Source organism: Phacochoerus africanus, chromosome 3, assembly GCF_016906955.1.
Source record: "Phacochoerus africanus isolate WHEZ1 chromosome 3, ROS_Pafr_v1, whole genome shotgun sequence".
NCBI classification, from domain to species: Eukaryota; Metazoa; Chordata; class Mammalia; order Artiodactyla; family Suidae; genus Phacochoerus; species Phacochoerus africanus.
Genome location: NC_062546.1, coordinates 26,098,017 through 26,119,886, shown reverse-complemented (window position 1 = coordinate 26,119,886; position 21,870 = coordinate 26,098,017). Strand labels below are relative to the sequence as shown.

Below are 21,870 nucleotides of genomic sequence, written 5' to 3'. Positions count from 1 at the left end.
TTTCTCTGCCTTTTCATTTTTATAGGTTTTTGGTGTGGTGTCCTTTTTGTAGAAAATAGAGTTGTAGCCTCTCTTATTTCTGATGTCTGCCCCCCTTGTGGCTGAAGTTGGTACCGGGGCTTGCTATAGGCTTCCTGATAGGAGCAACTGCTGCCTGCTCACTGATAGGCAGGGCTGATTCCTATCCCTCTGGTGGGTGGGGCTTTGTCACTGGGTGAGATTGGAGGGGGCTGTGTGTCTGGGGGGGGGGGGTCTTTAGGCAGCCTGTTTACTGATGGGTGGGGCTGTGATCCCACCTGGATTATTGTTTGGCCTGGGGCCTCTCAGCACTCATGGGAGGGGCCAGATTTTCCCAAAATGGCCACCTCTAGAGAATATATGCTGATGAATATTCTTGAGAGCTTTGCCTCCAATGCCATTCCTTCATATCGAGCCACAGTCACTGCCTGTTTTCCCAGGAGCTCCTCCAAGAGCTGCAGTCAGGTCCTACCCAGATTCCTATGGAGCCTCTGCTTTGCCCTGGGACCCAGTGCACATGAAAGCCTGTGTGCACCTTTTAAGAATGGGGTCTCTGGAGTTCCCATTGCGATGCAGGGGTTAACGAATCCGACTAGGAACCATGCGGTTGCGGGTTCGATCCCTGACCTTGTTCAGTGGGTTGGGGATCTGGCATTGCCATGAGCTCTGGTGTAGGTTGCAGACGTGGCTTGGATCCCGCATTGCTGTGGCTGTGGCATAGGCCAGCAGCTACAGCTCTGATTCGACCCCTAGCCTGGGAAACTCCATATGCTGCGGAAGCAGACCAAGAAATGGCAAAAAAAAAAGACAAAAAAAAAGAAAAGAAAAGAATGGGGTCTCTGTTTCCCCCAGCCCCATGGAGCTCAGGTGCACATTGGCCTTCAATGCCAGATTCTCCAGGGGCCCTTTCTCCCAATGCCAAATTCCCAGGCGTGGGGACCTGATGTGGAACTCAGAACCCTCAGTCCTGTAGGTGAGTCTCTGTGGTACAATAACTTTCCAGTCTGTGGTCTTCCCACCCGGCAGGTATGGGGTTGCTTATATCGAATAATTGCCCCTCCTACCTCTTGATGTGGCCTCTCTTTGTCTTATGGAGCAGGGTATCTTTTTGAAAGTTTCCATTCCATTTGGTTGAAGGTTGTTCAGCATTTGGTTGTAATTTTGTTGTTTTTATGAGAGAAGGTGAGCTCCAGTCCTTCTATTCCACCATCTTATTAACAGGTCTCCCTATGCTGCCTTTGTATAAATGGGGATGGAATAAGTATTTTTGTGTTTGCTCTTTTGTACAGAGAAAGAATGGATGGATACATAAGAAACATTAAAATGGTTACCTATGAGGTAGGGAATGTCGGACAGGAACAGGGAGTTTTTATTTTTATGTCATACTGATTTTTGAACTTTATAAATGTATCCTTATACACACAAAAAAGTAAGCTGCCTACTTTTGCCTCTGCCCCACCTTCCCCAAGATAGTTATCTTTAAACTATCACAGTTGTTTCTTAGTTAGGAGTCTGATTTGTTTTATTTTATTTTTATTTTATTTATTTATTGCTTTTTAGGGCTGTACCCATAGCATATGGAGGTTCCCAGGCTAGGGGTCAAATTGGAGCTACAGCTGCCAGCCTGTGCAGAAACAGGATCCAAGCTGCATCTGTGACCTACACCACAGCTCACGGCAACACCAGATCCTTAACCCACTGAGCGAGGCCAGGAATGGAACTTGTAACCTCATTAGTCAGGTTCATTTCGGCTGTGCCATGACAAGAACTCTCTGGTTATTTTAAATATTTAGATATATATACACACATGCATTTACAAAATCAGTGATGCTTTAGCACTTACCACAACGTAAAGCCAAACAACTTGAGCTAAAGAGGGACAAACATGGAAAAATGTGTCTGGATAATGATTTTACCTCTCCATAGTGCAACATGCTAAGGATGTTATAAAAATAGAAAACTTCGAAAGAGAGAACAAAGCAATAAACAGTACTCTGCAAGAGTAGTACAATTTATTTCCCACATAGGAATTTGAAAAATCAAACATGAAACTAAAAAGTAGAATTATTCTGTAGCTTTAAGAGAAAGTAGTATTTGGAGTTCCTGCTGTGACCCAGTGGGTTAAGGATCCGGCATTGCCATAGCTGTGGTGCGGGTCACAGATGGCTCAGATTCTATCCCTGGCCCAGAAACTTCCATATGCCAAGGGTGCCGCCAGAAAAGGAAAAAAAGAGAGACAGAGAAAGAAAGTAACTAAACACAAACATAAACATCCTGGGTAAGTGCTACTTGAGAAGAATCCTGTATGGTAAATTGTCCACAAATGAGGGCATTTACAAATCATTATGAACTGCTTTTTCTTTATAGCTAAAGAAAAATTACTTTGAGAAGTTCCTGTCGTGGCTCATCAGTAATGAACCCAGCTAGTATCCATGAGGATGCAAGTTCAATCCCTGGCTTTGCTCAGTGGGTTAAGGATCCTGTGTTGCCATGAGCTGTGGCATAGGTCACAGATGTGGTTCGGACCTGGTGTTGCTGTGGCTATGGTGTAGGCTGGCAGCTGCAGCTCCAATTTGACCCATGGCCTGGGAACTTCCACATGCCTTAGGTGTGGCCCTAAAAAGACAAAAAAAAAATTACTTTGAGGTTGACAAAGGCATGATAAATAGAAGACGTAAAAATATGAGAGAAGAAAAATATAATTATGTGATGGAAAGTGTTAGCCATAAACACCTGGAAAGAAGGGCAATTCCCAGGGCTGCAAAGGGGAAAGAGATTTAGGTGAAAGATGGTGATCTTGATGGGAAGGATGCTGTGACTATGGTGTTTTTCATCTGTCTCTGGGGGTAACACAACACAGGGTTACTGGGAGGGGAACCATAATACATGTAATAATGGCTGGTATGACATAGTGGACTCTCTCATTTACTTGAATCAGATTAACAATCTACTAGAGTTAATCATTTTATCTAGCCATTGAGATGTTTATCTATGATGAACTCTGGGTAATGGAATATATGGTTGAGTGCTCCTGATTACCACCTCTGAGGAAAATAAGCTAAATTGAGATCTTTTAGATGTATAGTGCAGAAATACTGATCATTCCAAACAGGTTGACTGTAGAAGCCATTTCTATTTGCTTCTTTAAAATAACCAAAGCAGGAGTTCCCATCGTGGCACAGTGGAAACAAATCCAACTAGGAACCATGAGGTTGCAGGTTCGATCTGTGGCCTTGCTCAGTGGATTAAGGATCTGGCGTTGCCGTGAGCTGTGGTATAGGTTGCAGACAGGGCTCGGATCTGGCTTTGCTGTGGCTGTGGTATAGGCCAGCAGCTGTAGCTCTGATTGGACCCCTAGCCTGGGAACTTCCATGTGTTGCAGGTGCGACCCTAAAAAGCAAAAAAATAACCAAAGCACAAACTGATAGAGTGACTATATTATCAACTATTTTGAACTTTAGAGTCTGTGTTTAGACGTTTGAAATTTTCTCTTTTTTTGGCCGTGCCCATGGCATGTGGAAGTTCCTGGCCCAGGGATCAAACCTCAGCTACAGCAGTAACATTAGATCCTTAACCACTAGGCCCCCAGGAAGCTCCAGTGTGAGCCTTTATGATAAAATTAAGGATTATTTTAATTTTTTAGGACACATTATATCTCTGATGTTTGAGCAGTGGTGTTTATCGGCTCAAGTCACACTTAAGAAAAAATAATTCTTTTTTTAATTTATTTTTTATGAGAGTATAGTTGATTTACAATGTTGTGCCAATTTCTGCTGTACAATAAAGTGACCCAGTCATGCATACGCACACACACACACACACACACATTCCTTTTTTTTATGACAGCATATGGAAAATCCCAGGCCAAGGATTGAATCCGAGCTGCACCTGCAGCAATGCCAGGCTGAGGATTGAACCTGAGGCCCTGCAGCAGTCCCAGCCTCTGCAACCAGATTCTTAACCTGCTATGCCACAGCAGGAATTCCTACATTCCTTTTCTTTTATTATCCTTTATCATGGTCTATCCCAAGAGATTGGATATAGTTCCCTTTGCTATACAATAGGACCTCATTACTTATTACAGATAGTTCTTAATGTAATAGTTTGCCTCTACTAACCCCAAACTTTCAGGCAATCCTATTCTCTCCCCTCTCACCTTGGTAACCACAAGTCTGTTATCTATGTCTACGAGTCTGTTTCTCATGGACAGATTCATTTGTGCCGTATTTTAGATTCCACATATAAGTGATATCATATGGTATTTGTCTTTCTCTTTGACTTACTTCACTTAGTATGAGAGTCTCTGGTTGTATTCATATTGCTGCAAATGGCATTATTTAGTTCTCTTTTATGGGTATATATGCCCAGGAGTGGGATTACTGGATCATATGGTAATTGTATATTGAGTTTTCTGAGGAACCTCCATACTGTTTTCCATAGTGGTTGTACCAGTTTACATTCCCACCAACAGTGTAGGAGGCTTCCCTTAAGAAAAAATAATTTCTTCTTGAAGTTTTTCTAAGATTCTATGGAATTGAGCCAAAAATATGTTGGTTCTTTCAAGGGATCCAGCTAGATGTTTTATAAAATGTCAGTTTTATAAAAATTCAGAAACAAAATCACTCTAAAAGTGATGAATAAAGGCATGCATTGGCCACCAAGCAGAGGATTAAAATGTCTGCCTCGGTATCCACCATCTGAGCAACTGCTGAATTTGTCAGGTTATTAACCAGGATAGGGCTCTCACACCTTGAAGTGCAGTCATGCCACCCAGCTTCCAACAAAAATACATCTGACATTGTACTTGGTACTTTTGCAACTGTTCTTTCGTAGATCATTCCACACAATATCTCTGAAGTCATGTGAATTGTTGATAGTACACCCATTTTCTATGGAGAACAAATGTTAATATTAACTTGGATATAGACAATTAAGTGGTAAAATCAGGACTTGACACTAGTCTTCATGTTTTCATATCATCATTATTGTTTATTGAGTACCTTCTTTATACCTAATAATTGGGCATTATTTCTAATTGTAGTGTACATGCTACCAAAGCAAGCACTAGCCATTATTTCTAAGCCCTCCATCTTTCCTGCCAGATATGTCTTACTATCTCTCATTTTACACATGTTGAAAATGAGGCCTGGAAAGGTGAAATGATTTGATAAAATTCATGTAGGTCATTAGAATAAGGATTCACAGAGTTCTGGTCGAGACAGCAGAAGTGAATCTGACTAGCATCCATGAAGACACAGGTTCGATCCCTGGCCTCTCTCAGTGGGTTAAGGATCTGGCATTGCCATGAGCTGTGGTGTAGGTCGCAGATGTAGCTCAAATCTGGCATTGCTGTGGCCGTGGCCTAGGCCCACAGCTAAACCTCTGAATCGACCCCTAAGCTGAAAACCTCCATATGCCATGGGTGCGGCCCTAAAGTGACCAAAAAAAAAAAAGTCTGAAAAAAAATAAAAGAATAAGGATTCACACCAATCCTCTCAATCTCTGTATCTATACTTTTCCTTTTAGGTAACATTTTTGCCTGAAACATGAAGAATGATAGTAGTTTTGTAGGTTTGTAGACATGAATAAGAGATGGGCAGTTTTAGTGTGTAAACTATATTCTGTGAAGTATGGGTTTTGCCTAGTATCTAAATTTTCATTTGGTGTATGATTCAGTGTTCTGTGTTTGGGCTGCTCTCAGTTTTTCATTCTGTCAAGTGCTGAATGCTAAAACACATCTCATTGCTAAGCCCTCCTCAGGCCTTTGGCGCCCTTGCTGTAAAGGCAGGTGGTCTGAAGAAAGGCTCCCTCTAGGTTGTTATACACTATACACAACACATAACAGTGCGAGACAACTGTCAGTTCCTTCCCCCCTTTCTTCCCCCACCCTCCAGAAAGCTGGGCCCCAGATGGAAGAGCTGGAAACATGTCAACTGTTCTCTGAAGGGCATTGAGAAAGCACTGTCAAGTAGAAAAAGGCAAAGCAATAGCTATTTAATCCGCTAATCAGACTGGACAACCATCAATTTTACAAAGAAAATATCCTGGACAGAAAGGTGGGAAGGGCTGGCAGAGTGTTGCCCACGTGGCTCTAATAGAGCCGCACATTTTTGTTGGGGACTTATAACTTTGGGGGTGTTGCTTCCCTAATTGACTCTCTGTATTCACTATATCTTTCCAAAATGTGGCTGCTCTAAACTGAAGCTTAAAAATAATATTTGGGCAGAGTTCCCGGTTTATCAAGTTAAGGATCCAGTGTTGTCACTTCTGTGGCTCCAGTTGCTGCTATGGCGAGGGTTTGATATCTGGCCCTGCAACTTGCACATGCCACTGGTGTAGCCAATAATAATAATAATAGTAATTATATTTGGGGATATTTTCCTAATTAGAAGGTGCCCTTGAATGTTCAAAGATGTGCTTTGTTGCCAGTGTCACGAATGTGTTTATATTAAATTGTGTTTATAACTATGATCACAGTGAAAGAAAACTTTGATTTAATATTCTTATTTGAACCTTTGTCTCTATTTCTTATACTTTAAATCAAATTTAGCAGTTATTGGAGAATAAATACCTGGTACTTTAGTGACAAGCTTGGAATTACTGAGAGGAACATAGTTCAGTTTAAAGGTGATTGTGCTGTACAGCAGAAATTGACAAACATTGTAAATTAACTATGCTGTAATAAAAGAATTATTTAAAAAGGGTGATTATAATAACCCTGGCCCTATTATTAACCAAGTAGGTAACAAATTCCTTTTAATGGGGAAAAATACTTCTTTTTTTTTTTTTTTTCTTTTTAGGGTCGCAGCTGTGGCATATGCAAGTTTCCAGGCTAGGGGTCAAGTTGGAGCTACAGAGCCAGCCTGTGCCAGAGCCATAGCAATGCCAGATCCGAGCTGCATCTGCTACGTACACTACAGCTCACGGCAATGCCAGATCCTTAACCCACTGAGCAAGACCAGGGATTGAACCCACATCCTCATGGATCCTAGTTGGGTTTATTACCGCTGAGCCATAGCAGGAGCTCCAAAATAAATTCTTGAAGATATTAAAACATTACTCTTCATTATCAAGTCTTAGTCATATTAGCTTATACCTAGTTCTAACATCATTAAGTTTAATCTATCTAATATGACGTTCTGGAATTTGTTCCTATCTAGTGTTATCAAGTAGCTGCTTATTATGAATTGTCCCTGTAGATGAAGTAGCCTGTGCTTAGTTTAGGGTCAGCTCTCTTTTTCTTCTTTTTGGTTACTGTGTATCATAAATGACATGCCTGTTATCGGAAATGTTTATCCCACTTTTCTCTTTACTTGGTATAGTTGATACGTATAAACATTTATTTCATCATCATTTGTAGTAATTCAATTTATATACAACTGATTATGATTCTATTTCCATGCCATGCAGTTGGTGTTTACTGGTCTGGACAGTCCCACATTAGCTTTTTTTCCCCCTACTAATTTTTTTTTTCTTCTTTTTAGGGCCACACCTGCAGCATATGGAAGTCCCAGGCTAGGGGTTGATTCAGAGCTGCAGCTGCTGGCCTACCCCACAGCCACAGCAATGCCAGATCTGAGATAAGCTAAATTTATGACTTGGTTTCTTCCTTTTCAGCCACTATCTTTGCTGTTAACTCTCATGTCACATCACCACTTGATGTTGCTTGCCTTGTCTTAGTTTCCTTGAATTGTCATAACAAAGTCCGGCAAACTGGGTAGCTTAAGTCAACACTATTCTCTCACAGTTCAGGAGGCCAGACGTCCAAAACCAAGGTATCAATCAGCAGAGTTGATGAATTCCTGAATCTTCTAGATTCAGAAGAAGAATCTATTCTATACCTGTCTTCTAGCTTCAGGTGGGTTCTGACAAGCCTTAGCCTTCCTTGGCTTATAGATGGCACCATTCCAGTCACTGCCTCCATTGTCACGTCGTGTTCTCTCTGTGGGCCTGTGTCTCTCTTCCATCTGTGTATGTGTCTGTCTTTTCTCCTCTTCTTATAAGAACATCATTCATATTGAATTTAGAAACTACCTTGATAATCCAGGCTGATCTCCTCTTCTCAAGATCCTTAACCTAATTACATCTTCAAGGACCTTTTTTCCAAATAAGGAAACATTCACAGTTTTGTCCATAGAGATGTAGACCTCTATTTTGAGGACCACCATTTTATTTCGTCTTTCTTTTTTTTAATTTTTTTTTATTATAATTGATTTTTAATGGGGGGGGCACCATTTAGCCTGTTACGTTAATCATCTTCTTAACTTCTCAGTCCTCTAGGTAAATATGTTGGTATTTTATTTTATTTTATTTTATTTTATTTATTTATTTTTGTCTTTTTTTGGTCTTTTCTAGGGACGCACCCGCAGCATATGGAGGTTCCCAGGCTAGGGGTCTAATCGGAGCTGTAGCTGCCAGCCTATACCACAGCCACAGCAACACAGGATCCAAGCCATGTCTGCAACCTACACCACAGCTCACGGCAACGCCGGATCCTCAACCCACTGAGCAAGGCCAGGGATCAAACCCCGCAACCTCATGGTTCCTAGTTGGATTCGTTAACCACTGAGCCACAACGGGAACTCCAATATGTTGGTATTTTAAATTGTCACCGTTTTTATTACCTTACAGAAAATTGTGACTTTCTTTCCTTTTGTTCTCCACAGTTGGTGCTGACAAAAGAGTGCCAGCAATGCCTGGATCACCTGTGGAAGTGAAGATTCAGTCAAGATCCTCACCTCCCACCATGCCGCCTCTCCCACCAATAAATCCTGGAGGACCTAGGCCAGTGTCATTCACTCCCACAGCATGTGAGACCTCTTAATACTTGGGTTTGTGCTTCAGAGTGACATTTTGATCTAAGTGAATACCATTCAGCCTTCTACATACACTATTCAGCATTCTCAAAATGACTGTTAAGATAGATGTTTATATACATATATACATTCACACACACACACGTCTCGTTTCTTTTATAAGTTGCTTTCTCCCTCTGAGAATACTATGTAGCTAATTTAGGTATTTGGAAATTTGGTAGTCTAAATAGTTTGTTTTCATACTCTTTGGCTTTGTAGGTAGCTATTTTAATTTCTTTGGCTCTAAAGTAATGAATTTAAATTATTGATTTATATGGTTCAAAACAAGTTTCCTAAAATTATTGAACTATTTCTAAAAGTGTTCTAGGACTGTCATGGTTAGGCTTTTTAGAAAAGAAAATATTATCTTACTAGTTTACTAGGGTTGCTATAACAAAATACCAAAGACTGTGTGGCTTAAACAACAGAAATTTATTTTTTGACAGTTTTGGAGGTTAGAAGTTCAAGATCAAGGTGTCAGCAGGTTTCATTTTTTCTGAGGCTTCTCTCCTTGTCTTGCAGATAGCTGCCTTCTTGCTCTGTTGTCTCACAGCCTTTGCTTTATGCATGTGCATTCTTAATGCATCTTCCTCTTCTTATAAGTACAGCAGTCATATTGGATTAGGACTTAGACATATGACCTCACTTAACCGTTAAGGGCCCTATCTCTAAATAGAGTCACATTCCAAGGTACTGGGGGTCAGAACTTCAACATAGGAGTTTTGGCAGAGAGATACAACTTAGTCCAAAACAGTTATATTAGACAATAAGTATGTAATACATTGTTCAACCTTCCTAGTCACAAGGAAATGCAAACTAAAACCCACTGTAATACCATATACACCCACAAGGATGTTCATAGTGAGAAAGAATAATCAAGTTTTTGTGAGTTTGTCTGGAGCAACTTGAACACTCATACATTGTTTATGAGAAGTTTTTGGTAGTACTAAAGCTGAATTTCCCCAAACCCTGTAATTCAGCAAATTTAGTCCTAAAACCTCAATTTAAAACCTAGACACCAGGAGTTCCCGTTGTGGTTCAGCAGAAATGAACCTGACTAGTATCCATGAGGATGCAGGTTCAGTCCCTGGCCTCCCTCAGTGTGTTGAGGATCTGGCGTTGCTGTGAGCTGTGGTGTAGGCCGGCAGCTGTGTCTCCGATTTGACCCCTAACTTGGGAACCTCCATATGCCACAGGTACGGCCTTAAAAAAAAAAAAAAAAAAGATACAAAACCTAGACACAAGTATATAAATAGGTAGATACTGATTTTAATTTGAGTTCTTCTGTCTTTCCATGCCCATGCTATCCCAAGTTCAAGTTGTCTCTCTTACAGATATTTGCCTAATAAAATAGAAGACACTTGCTCTTTGTGATGTGCCCACTAAGTGTCAAAGCACTCTGCTAGTTGTATAGTTGTGTTTTCTCATTTAAATGCCATTTTACAAGTTTACACATTATCTTTGCTCATTTACATTTTTTGTGTTTATTGGTTTAAGAAGCAGGAGAAGAGAGTTTAAGAGATACAACTTTAATAGAAGGTTTAATTATTATTGTCCCAAAACCTTTGAAATTCAGTAACTGGCAACCATAACAGTTTGAACCAGAGTTTATGAAATGAAATTTTATATCCTTTTTTTCTTAAATTCTGTTTTTTATCTCAGAGTTATACAGCCTTAGATATAGGTACTATCTTGAAATGAAACAGATTAAAACCCAGGCTCTCATTCACATTTCAAGATTCAGACAGTAGGGCTGTGTGTATGTGCATTCAGCCCTTTTGACCTCCATATTTGACTGCTTAGTGTTGAATATGGTTTATTTCAGAAAATATGATCATACACTTTCACTGAAGAAACTGTAAAAAGTCCATCTGAATATCATGGTGGCTAAAAGCCCAGTAATACATCATTTTTACAGCTTGCTTCAAAAGAGAGCAGTTCTCCAATGGCAATTGACCTTTCTATGAACACAAAGAAATGGCAGACCATTGCAACTAATTTTCTGTATTGATGAGGTTGAATATTGAGCTTTCCTTTACAGCTTTTCTTTTACTGGAAGGCACAGAGGAGAAACCACACTTTTTTCTCAGCCTGTTAATATTATGCAGTGAGCCATTCGGCATTGTTTTCCTGAACTTGATCTGTAATAGCTAATGAGCAAAACCAATGTATATACAGAGATATATATAGTATACACAGTTCATAGTTTGGCTGACTATGATATACACAGATGTGTGTTTATCAAGAAGTGGACAATCTTTCAAGGCAGTGCAAGTACAGAAAGAAATAAGTGTAATTTAATAAGTAAAATAATGAAAGCATAAATGTGGCACAGAGAAAGGTTGTTAAATCTACTAAGAGCAGCAGAGTCCTTCAAAGAATGCTTCTTAATACAGATGGTATGTTTTTAAACTTAGTTTTACTTTCTTAAATTTTCTTTTTCTTTTATTTTTCTTTTGAGGGCTACACCCGCAACATATGGAGGTTCCCAGGCTAGGGGTCAAATTGTAGCTGTAGCCAACAGGCTACACCACGGCCACAGCAACACTAGATGCACTAGGTGCATCCTCAACCTATGCCATAGCTTTCGACAACACCAGATTCTTTAGCCCCAACTGAGTGAGGCCAGGGATGGAATCCACATCCTCATGGATACTAGTCAGGTTCTTAACCTGCAGAGCCACAAGGGAAATTTTTACTTTCTTAAATTTTCAAACCTGAATATGATTAAGTGAAAATCTATCGACACTTAGGCATTAGATAATTTTATTTCATTGTTCAGGGAAGAAGGGGATTTTTTACTTAATGCCTCCAAGAACAAAACTCTAGGGTTGTGTTCCAAATTAAAATTGTAAGAAATGAGTGTTAAAAGCAGTGGGAAAAGAGTTACCATCATGCCTCGGTGGGTTAAGGACCCAACATTGTCTCTGTGAGGATGCGAGTTCAATCCCTGGCCTTGCTCATTAGGTTGAGAAATAGTGTTTCCCCAAGCGTGACATAGGTTGCAGATGTGGCTCGGATTCAGTGTTGCCATGGCTATGGTGTAAGCCTCAGCTGCAGCTCCAGTTCAACCCCAAGCCTGAAATTTCCATGCACTGTAGGTGGGTGTGGTCATTAAAACAAAACAAAACAAAATAGTAAAATAGGAAAACAGGAAAACTGTAGTTAATCACATGTATTATAATTTGAGCAAAAATATAGAAGTGTCCTCTATGGTATCTAAAAAATGCTTTATTGAGTGACCAAGAGTTTGGTGCTATCAAGGCAAGGAAAAACTGATTTTGATGGGTATGAATATCCTCAAAAGTCAAAGAGATATATATCTCATTGCAGGAATGGGTCATTAAACCTATAGCCTAGAAAAAACATTTCTCAATTAAGACAACTCTGCTTTCTGATTATCTTGTTCAAATGCTATATTCTAATTGACTACTTAGCTTCTTTGGAAACCTGCGGTTAGGAAGAAGAAGATATTACATAAAAGGTGGGCATGAGGGAGTTCCCACTGTGGCACAGCAGAAATGAATCCGACTAGTATCCATGAGGATGCAGGTTCAATCGCTGGCCTCACTCAGTGGGTCAGGGATCCGGCATTGCTGTGAGCTGTGGTGTAGTTCGAAGAGGAGGCTTGGATCCTGAGTTGCTGTGGCTGTGGTGCAGGCTGGCAACTGTAGCCCCATTTCAACCCCTAGCCGGAAAACGTCCATATGCCTCAGGTGCAGCCTTAAAAAGCAAAAAGAAAAAAAAAAAAGGCTCATGAGTGTACAGTCATTGGAAATAGGTATTCTCCCAGACTCATGTCATGCAGCCCATTGCAGGGAGTCTTAAAAACTACCCACCTTGGAGTTCCCATCATGGCGCAGTGGTTAACAAATCGGACCAGGAGCCATGAGGTTGTGGGTTCGGTCCCTGCCCTTGCTCAGTGGGTTAACGATCCGGCGTTGCCGTGAGCTGTGGTGTAGGTTGCAGACGCGGCTCGGATCCCGCATTGCTGTGGCTCTGGCGTAGGCCAGTGGCTACAGCTCCGATTCGATCCCTAGCCTGGGAACCTCCATATGCCTCGGGAGCGGCCCAAGAAATAGCAAAAAGACAAAAAGACAAAAAAAAAAAAACCAACTACCTACCTCAAGAGTTCCCTTGTGGCACCATGGGTTAAGGATCCACTGTTGACACTGCAGCAGGTTGGATTGCTGCCTTGGCGTAGGTTCAGTCCCTGACCAGGGATCTTGTACGTGATGCAAGCACAGCCAAAAATAAAAAAACCACTCACCTCTGTCCTTGACCTGCACAAGTTAGATATCACTTCTCTTTGTTCTTGTAGCACTTATACTCTTCTAATGCTTTGGTGTTATTCTGTTATTTTTTACCTGACAGTCTGTCTCACTTTAAAGCAATGCTGTTGAAATGGTGTCTGGTATACTCTTAAAATGCACTTTACAAAATTCAAATGAAAAAGTGAAGGAGAATGCAAAAGAAGAAATTAACAAAGATCCTTATGTTTTGGACTTAAACTGAGTCTTTCTTTTAGTGAGCAATGGCATCAACCATTCTCCCCCTACCCTAAACGGCGCCCCATCACCACCACAGAGATTCAGCAATGGTCCTGCCTCTTCTACATCATCTGCACTAACAAATCAACAGTTGCCGGCCACTTGTGGTGCTCGGCAGCTCAGCAAGTTGAAACGCTTTCTCACCACTCTGCAACAGTTTGGCAATGACATCTCACCTGAGATTGGGGAGAAGGTGCGGACTCTTGTTCTAGCATTGGTGGTAAGTATAGCATCATTATTGACAGCTGCTTGAATCTGTACCTCAGAACTCAGAACACAGGAGTTCCTACTGTGATACAGTGGAATTGGCAGCATCTCTGTAGCACCAGGATGCAGGTTCAATACCTGTCCTGGCACAGTGGGTTATAGGATCCAGCGTTGCCACATCTGTGGTATAGGTCGCAACTGCAGCTCAGATCTGATCCCTGGCTCATGCAGAGAAGTTGTACATATTTCTTCTCATTCCTAAGCTTGAAGCGGTGTGGCAAATTGTGCAGTTTAGATTAGTTTAACTTGTATAATATTGTTAAATCATGGATTTCAGTTGTGGATAATGTTTAGCAAAGAAACAAAAACAAAACTATAATGTTTGCCATATTGTTTCTTATGGTATCAATTTTTTTTGGGGGGGGGGTTCTTTTTAGGGCCGCCCCCATGGCATATAGAGGGTCCCAGGCTAGGGGTCAAATCGGAGCTGTAGCTTCCGGCCTACACTGCAGCCACAACAATGCCAGATCTGCGCCCTGTCTGCGACCTACACCACAGCTTATGGCAATGCCGGATACTTAACCCACTGAGTGAGGCCAGGGATCGAACCTGCATCATGGTGGATACTAGTCAGGTTCGTTTCCGCTGAGCCACGGCAGGAACTCCTTACGGTATCAGTTTAGTTCCAATAAGAAGCTTTAAATTTGTCTTAAAACTGAATTGCTGGAGTTCCCATTGTGGCGCAGTGGTTAACGAATCCAACTAGGAACCATGAGGTTGCGGGTTCGGTCCCTGCCCTTGCTCAGTGGGTCAAGGATCCAGCATTGCAGTGAGCTGTGGTGTAGGTTGCAGACGCGGCTCGGATCCCGCGTTGCTGTGGCTCTGGCGTAGGCCGGTGGCTACAGCTCCGATTGGACCCCTAGCCTGGGAACCTCCATATGCCGAGGGAGCGGCCCAAGAAATAGCAACAACAACAACAACCAAAAAAGACAAAAAAAAAACAAAAAAAACTGAATTGCTGCAGGCCCACTGAGGTTCAACTAAGTTAATACAAGGTTTTGTTGCTTAATATATTCAGTGCCTGGTGCATTGTTTCCAAACCACGAAAAAAAAGAAATGGCTTATTTTTAAGATAATATTTACAAGATTACAAGATTCATAGTCTAAATAAATAATATCAAAGGGATTACATTATTTAGCTCCTCATACAAATATAATTTCTTTAGGATTTATAATGTACACATAATTTTTTTCTGTACTGAGTGGTGAAATCATGGTATAAGGAAGTGATTTTCCTGATATTGACAGCTGAGAGAGGTTTGATCTCAGTGTATATAAGATAAGAGCTACCAGTTATTAATGTTTGTAAATTGAATTCCTCAAGATTTACCTGAACTAAAACACACTGTGCTCCTGCATATTAGCCTCTGTATGCGGTAAAGATGAATCACATTACTAAAATTTTATTTTCAGTTCTCACAGTATTATCTGGATCCTCTGAGACCCTTGTAGGAAGTCCAGGAGGTCAAAAACATTTTCATAATAATTCTAAGATGTTACTTGCCTTTTTATTAGTATTCTCTCATGAGAGTATAGTGGGATTTTCTTCTTTTCTTTAAGTTTTTTTTTCTTTTTTTTTATTACTCAAATGAATTTCTCACATCTGTAGTTGTATAATGATCATAACAATCCAATTTCACAGGATTTCCATCCCACAGCCCAAGCACATCCCCCCCACTCCCCAAACTGTCTCCTCCGGAGACCGTAAGTTTTTCAGTGTCTGTGAGTCAGCATCTGTTCTGCAAAGAAGTTCCGTCTGTCCTTTTTTCAGATTCCACATGTCAGTGAAAGCATTTGATGTTGGTGTCTCATTGTATGGCTGACTTCACTTAGCGTGATAGTTTCTAGGTCCATCCATGTTGCTGAAAATGCCGGTATTTCGTTCCTTTTAATGGCTGAGTAATATTCCATTGTGTCTATGTACCACATCTTCTGGATCCACTCCTCTGTCGATGGACATTTAGGTTGTTTCCATGTGTTGGCTATCGCAAATAGTGCCGCAGTGAACATCGGAGTACATGTGTCTTTGCGAGTCGTGGTTTTCTCTGGATAGATGCCCAGGAGTGGGATTGCTGGATCAAATGGTAGTTCTATTTTGAGTTTTCTGAGGAATCTCCATACTGTTTTCCACAGTGGTTGCACCAGTGTACAATCCCACCAACAGTGTACTAGGGTTGCTTTTGCTCCACACCCTCTCCAGCACTTATTGTTTGTAGACTTTTGGATGATGGCCATTCTGGCTGGTGTAAGGCGGTACCTCAGAGTGGTTTTGATTTGCATTTCTCTAATAATGAGTGATGTTGAACATCTTTTCATGTGTTTTTTGGCCATGTGTGTGTCTTCTTTGGAGAACTGTCTGTTTAGGTCTTCTGCCCATTTTTGGATGGGGTTTTTTGTTTTTTTGGTATGGAGCTGCAGAAGGTGTTTATAACTTTTGGAGATTAATCCCTTGTCAGTTGATTCACCTGCAAAGATTTTCTCCCATCCTGTGGGTTGTCTTTTCGTGTTGTTTAGGGTTTCCTTTGCTGTGCAGAAACTTTTAAGTTTGATGAGGTCCCATTTGTTTGTTTTTGTTTTTATTGTCATCACTCTTAAGAGGTGGGTCTGAGAAGATGGTGCTGTCGTTTCTGTCAGAGAGTGTTTGGCCTGTGTTTTCCTCTAAGAGTTTCATAGTGTCTGGTCTTATATCTAGGTCGTTAATCCATTTTGAGTTTCTTTGGTGTGTATGGTGTTAGGGAGTGTTCTAATTTCATTCTTTTCCATGTGGCTGTCCAGCTTTCCCAGCACCACTTACTGAACAAGCTGTCCTTTCTCCATTGTATATCCTTGCCTCCTTTGTCATAGAGTAGTTGGCTGTAGGTGTGTGGGTTTAATTCTGGGCTTTCTATCCTGTTCTACTGATCTATATGTCTGTCTTTGTGCCAGTACCATGCGGTTTTGATGATTGTAGCTTTGTAGTATAAGTCTGAAGTCCGGGAGCCTGATTCCTTCAGCTCCATTTTTCTTTTTCAGGATGTCTTTGGCTATTCTGGGTCTTTTGTGCTTCCAAGCAAACTTTAAAATATTTTGTTCGAGTTCTGTGGAAAATGTCCTTGGTAATTTGATAGGGAGTGCATTGAATCTTTAAGTTTTTTTAATTCTTTTTTTTCGGGGGGGGGGGCCTCCCTGTGGCACATGGAGCCCCCAGTCCGGGGATCAGATCCAGGCCATAGTTTTGAACCAAGCCACAGCTGCAGCAGTGCCAGATCCCCAACCCACTGTGGTGGGCCTGGGATTGAACCCACATCCCAGAGCTCCCAAGACACTGCCGATCCTGTTGCACCACAGTTTGGAGCTCCTATAGTGGAATTTTCTAGAGGCTACGTGACAAAGGATGTTGGAATGGATTAAATACAGAAGCAGATAGGAGAATCCAGCTATCTTTTATTAAGCTAGATAGCAGAGAGATTTGTACAACTGTAGTATACAGAGCCATTCTCCTTACTATATTTTTTTTTCTTTTTTTTTTTTGCTATTTCTTGGGCCGCTCCTGAGGCATATGGAGGTTCCCAGGCTAGGGGTCGAATCAGAGCTGTAGCCACCGGCCTACACCAGAGCCACAGCAACGCGGGATCTGAGCCGCATCTGCGACCTACACCACAGCTCACGGCAATGCCGGATCATTAACCCACTGAGCAAGGGCAGGGACGGAACCCGCAACCTCATGGTTCCTAGTCGGATTCATTAACCACTGCGCCACGACGGGAACTCCCTCCTTACTATATTTTTAACCATTTTTAAATGAAATATAGTTAATATGCAATGTTATATTAGTTTCAGGTGTAAAGTGAAGTGATTCAGTTATATATTTTTATATATATGAAACTAATAAAAAAATTTTAAATAGATTCTCCTATTATAGCTTATTAAAAGATATTACACATAGTTCCCTGTGCTATATAGTGGGTCCTTGTTTATTTTATATATAATAGTGTTTCTTAATCCCAAAATTCCTTATTCATACCCCCGTCCACTTTGGTAACAAAAGTTCCTTTTGTCTGTCTGTGAGTCTACTTCTGTTTTGTAAATACGTTCATTTGTGTCATTTTTTTTAGATTCCACATATAAGTGATATCATATATTTGTCTCTGACTTACTTCACTTAATATGACAATCTCTGGGTCCATCCATGTTCACATAAATGATACTATTTAATTCTTTTTTGTGACTTAGTAATATTCTATTACACACACACACACACAGTTCCCTGTACTATGTAGTGGGTCCTTGTTTATTTTATTTTATTTTATTTTTTTGTCTTTTTTTTTTGCTATTTCTAGGGCCACTCCCGTGTGGCATATGGAGGTTCCCAGGCTAGGGGTCGAATCGGAGCTGTAGCCGCCAGCCTACGCCAGAGCCACAGCAACACAGGATCCAAGCCGCGTCTGCAACCTACACCACAGCTCACGGCAACGCCGGATCGTTAACCCACTGAGCAAGGGCAGGGACCGAACCCGCAACCTCATGGTTCCTAGTCGGATTCGTTAACCACTGCGCCACGACGGGAACTCCGTTGTTTGTTTTATATATACTATCCATTCATCTGTCAGTGGTCATTAGGTTGCTTCCATGTCTTGGCTATTATAAATAATGCTGCTGTGAACATTGGGGTGCATGCATCTTTTCAAATTATTAGAGTTTTCTCCAGTTATATATGCCCAGGAGTGGGATTGCAGGATCATATAGTAACTATTTTTATTTTTTAAGGCACTTTAATACTGTTCTCCATAGTAACCTCACCAATTTGCATCCCCAACAACAGTGTAGGAGGGTTTCTTTTTCTCCACACCCTCTCCAGCATTTATAATTTATATACTTTTTTAATGATGGCCATTCTGGCTGGGGTGAGTGATACCTCAGTGTTGTTTTGATTTGCATGTCTCTAATAATTAGTGATATTGAGCATTTTTTCATGTGCCTATTGGCCATCTGTATATCTTCTTTGGAGAAATGTCTATTTAAATATCCTGCCCTTTTGTGTGTGTGTGTGTTTTTGCTATTTCTTGGGCCACACCCATGGCATATAGAGGTTCCCAGGCTAGGGGTCGAATCGGAGCTGCAGCCGCTGGCCTACACCAGAGCCACAGCAACTCGGGATCTGAGCAGCATCTGTGACCTACACCACAGCTCACGGCAACACCAGATCCTTAACCTACTGAGTGAGGCCAGGGATCGAACCTGCAACCTTATGGTTCCTAGTCAGATTCGTTAACCACTGAGCCATGACGGGAACTCTTCCTGACCATTTTTTTATTGAACTTTTTTTGTTGTTGTTATTAAGCTGTGTGAGCTATTTGTATATTTTAGAAATTAAGTCCTTGTTGGTAACATCATTTGTCAATATTTTCTCCCAATCCGTAGGTTTTCTTTTCCTTTTGTTTATGGTTTTCTTTGCTGTGTAAAAACTTTTAACCAGGTCCCATTTGTTTATATTTGTTTTGCTTCCATTACTCTAGGAGATGGATCCAAAAAAAATAATGCTGCAATTTATGTCAAAGAGTGTTCTACATATATTTTCCTCTGGGAGTTTTATACTGTCTGGTCTTACATTTAAGTCTTAAATCCACTTTGAGTTTAGTTTTGGTTTTGGCTTTGGCCAAGCGCATGACATATGGAAGCTCCTAGGCCAGGGATTGAACCCACATCACAGCAGCGGGTTTATTTTGTGTATAGCATTAGAGAATGTTCTGATTTCATTCTTACGCATGTAGCTGTCCATTTTCCCCAGCACCATTTATTGAAGAGATTGTCTTTTTCTCCATTGTATCTTCTTGCTTCTTTTGTCAGAAATTAATTGATCATAAGAGCATGGGTTTATTTCTGGGCTTTCTATCCTTTCCATTGATCTATGTGCCTGTTTTTGTGCCAGTACCATACCATTTTGATGACCGTAGTATAGTCTGAAATCAGGGAACATGATTCCTCCAGCTGTATTCTTTCTCAAGATTGTTTGGGGTCTTTTGTGCTTCCATACAATTTTTTTTTTTTCATAAAAAAAATTTTTTTTTTGGTTCCAATTCTGTAAAATAGGCCGTTGGTAATTTGATAGGGCTCATATTGAATCTGTAGATTGCCTTGGGTGGAAGTATGGTCATTTAAACAGTATTGATTCTTCCAATCCAAGAGCATGGTATGTCTTTCCATCTGTTTGTGTCATCTTCATTTTCTTTCATCAGTGTCTTAGTTTTAGGGTACAGGTCTTTTGCCTCCTTAGATAATTTATTCCTAGATATTTTATTCTTTTTTAAATGGGATTGTTTCCTTAATTTCTTTTTCTGCTCTTTCATTGTTAGTATATAGAAATGCAACAAATTTCTGGGTATTAACTTTATATCCAACAACTTTATTGAATTCATTGATGAGCTCTAGTAGTTTCTGGTAGTCTTTAGGATTTTCTGTGTATAGCATCATATACAAACATTGACAGTTTTACTTCTTTTCCAATTTGGAGTCCTTTTATTTCTTTTTCTTCTCTAGTTGTGGTAGCTAGGACTTCCAAAGCTATGTTGAATAAAAGTGGTGAGAGTGGACAGCCTTGTTTTGTTCCTGATCTGAGGAAATGCTTTCAGCTTTCCACCATTTGAGAATGATATTAGCTGCAAGTTTGTCATATATTATGTTGAGGTATATTCCCTCTTTGCCCACTTTTTGAAGACTTTTTATCATAAATAGATGTTGAATTTTATCAGAAAGTTTTTCTACATCTCTTGAGGAGATGATCAAATCTTTTGTTAGTTTATTTGTTTGTTTGTTGTTTTTTAGGGCCTCACCTGCAGCATATGGAAGTTCCCAGGCTAGGGGTTGAATCGGAGCTACAGTTGCCAGCCTGCGCCAGAGCCACAGCAATGCCAGATCAAATCTGTGACCTACATCACAGTTCACGGCAACACCAGATCCTTAACCCACTGAGCGGGGGAAAAGATCAAACCTGCATCTTCATGGATATTAGTCAGGTTCAGTTCCTCTGAGCCACAGCAGGAACTCCTCATATTGTTGTTATTCTTAGTTTGTTAATATAATTTATCACATTGATTTGCAGATATTGAAAAATGCTTCCATCCTTGGAATAAATCCCAATTGATCATGATGTACAATCCTTTTAATATATTTTGGGAGTCTGTTTTCTAGTATTTTGTTGAGGATTTTTTCGTCTATGTTTATCAGTGATCTTGGCCTATAATTTTACCTTTTTGTGATAACTGTCTGGTTTTGGTATCAGGGTGATGGTGGCCTCATAGAATGAGTTCATAAGTGTTCCTTCCTCTGCAATTTTTGGAATTGTTTCAGAAGGATGGGTGTTAACTCTTCTCTAATGTTTGATAGAATTCACCTGTGAAGTCATCTGGTCTTGGACTTTTGTTTATTGGGAGTTTTTAAATTACTGATTCAATTTCAGTACTGATAATTGTCTGTTCACATTTTTTGTTTCTTCCAGTCTGTCTTTGAAGGCTGTACCTTTCTAAGAATTTGTCAGTTTCCTCTAGGTCATCCATTTTATTGGTGTTCCAGGCTCAGTCTTTGAAGGCGTACCTTTCTAAGAATTTGTCAGTTTCCTCTAGGTCATCCATTTTATTGGTCATCCATTTTATTGGTGTACAGTAGTCTCTTATGATCCTTTATATTTATTTGGTGTTGGTTGTAAACAGACCGCTTGAAGGTAGAAGGCTTCTTTTTTCTTTTAACTTCCAATTTAGGAGATTTGGCAAACTGATGTTAGGAGGTAGGCAGAACCAATGAAGAAATGAACTTCTGAAGTAGTGAACTTCTGAGTTGTTAAATTGATATCCTGGACTTACTTGGAATCCGTTCAGCTGGAAACATTGTAAGCTTGGTTACTTGTACCTTGGGTGAGTTGTGATGAACCCTCAGTAAAAGGGACCCAAGTGCCTCTCTTCATGGTAGGAAGGCAGTGTCTGTCTTTTTCTACCCAGGCTGCTGAGCGTAGAGGAAAATTTTTTAGAATCGAGGTGGTAGAGAAGAAAATTAAGGAGACTGAATTTCATTATGAAAGGAAACAATTTTTAGTTAGTCTTTGAGAGGAATCCGAGTTCATAATAGTGCTCTTGGAATTGTCCTTTTTCTTATAATTTCAAAGGGTTCAGCACTATCATATCTATGGTACAAGGACACTGTCCAATTTT

The 21,870-nt window shown here is 40.5% G+C and overlaps 1 protein-coding gene across 2 annotated transcripts in view; it reads left to right on the top strand.

Moving 5' to 3' along the window:
• CBFA2T2 (CBFA2/RUNX1 partner transcriptional co-repressor 2) overlaps positions 1 to 21,870 on the top strand; it is a 159,556-nt gene that overhangs the window by 112,635 nt on the left and 25,051 nt on the right. For both annotated transcript variants that reach the window (XM_047771301.1, XM_047771300.1), the window contains exons 2-3: positions 8,685 to 8,828; positions 13,402 to 13,643. In XM_047771301.1, the coding sequence (XP_047627257.1) occupies positions 8,685 to 8,828; positions 13,402 to 13,643 (386 nt within the window). The remainder of the gene's footprint in view (positions 1 to 8,684; positions 8,829 to 13,401; positions 13,644 to 21,870) is intronic.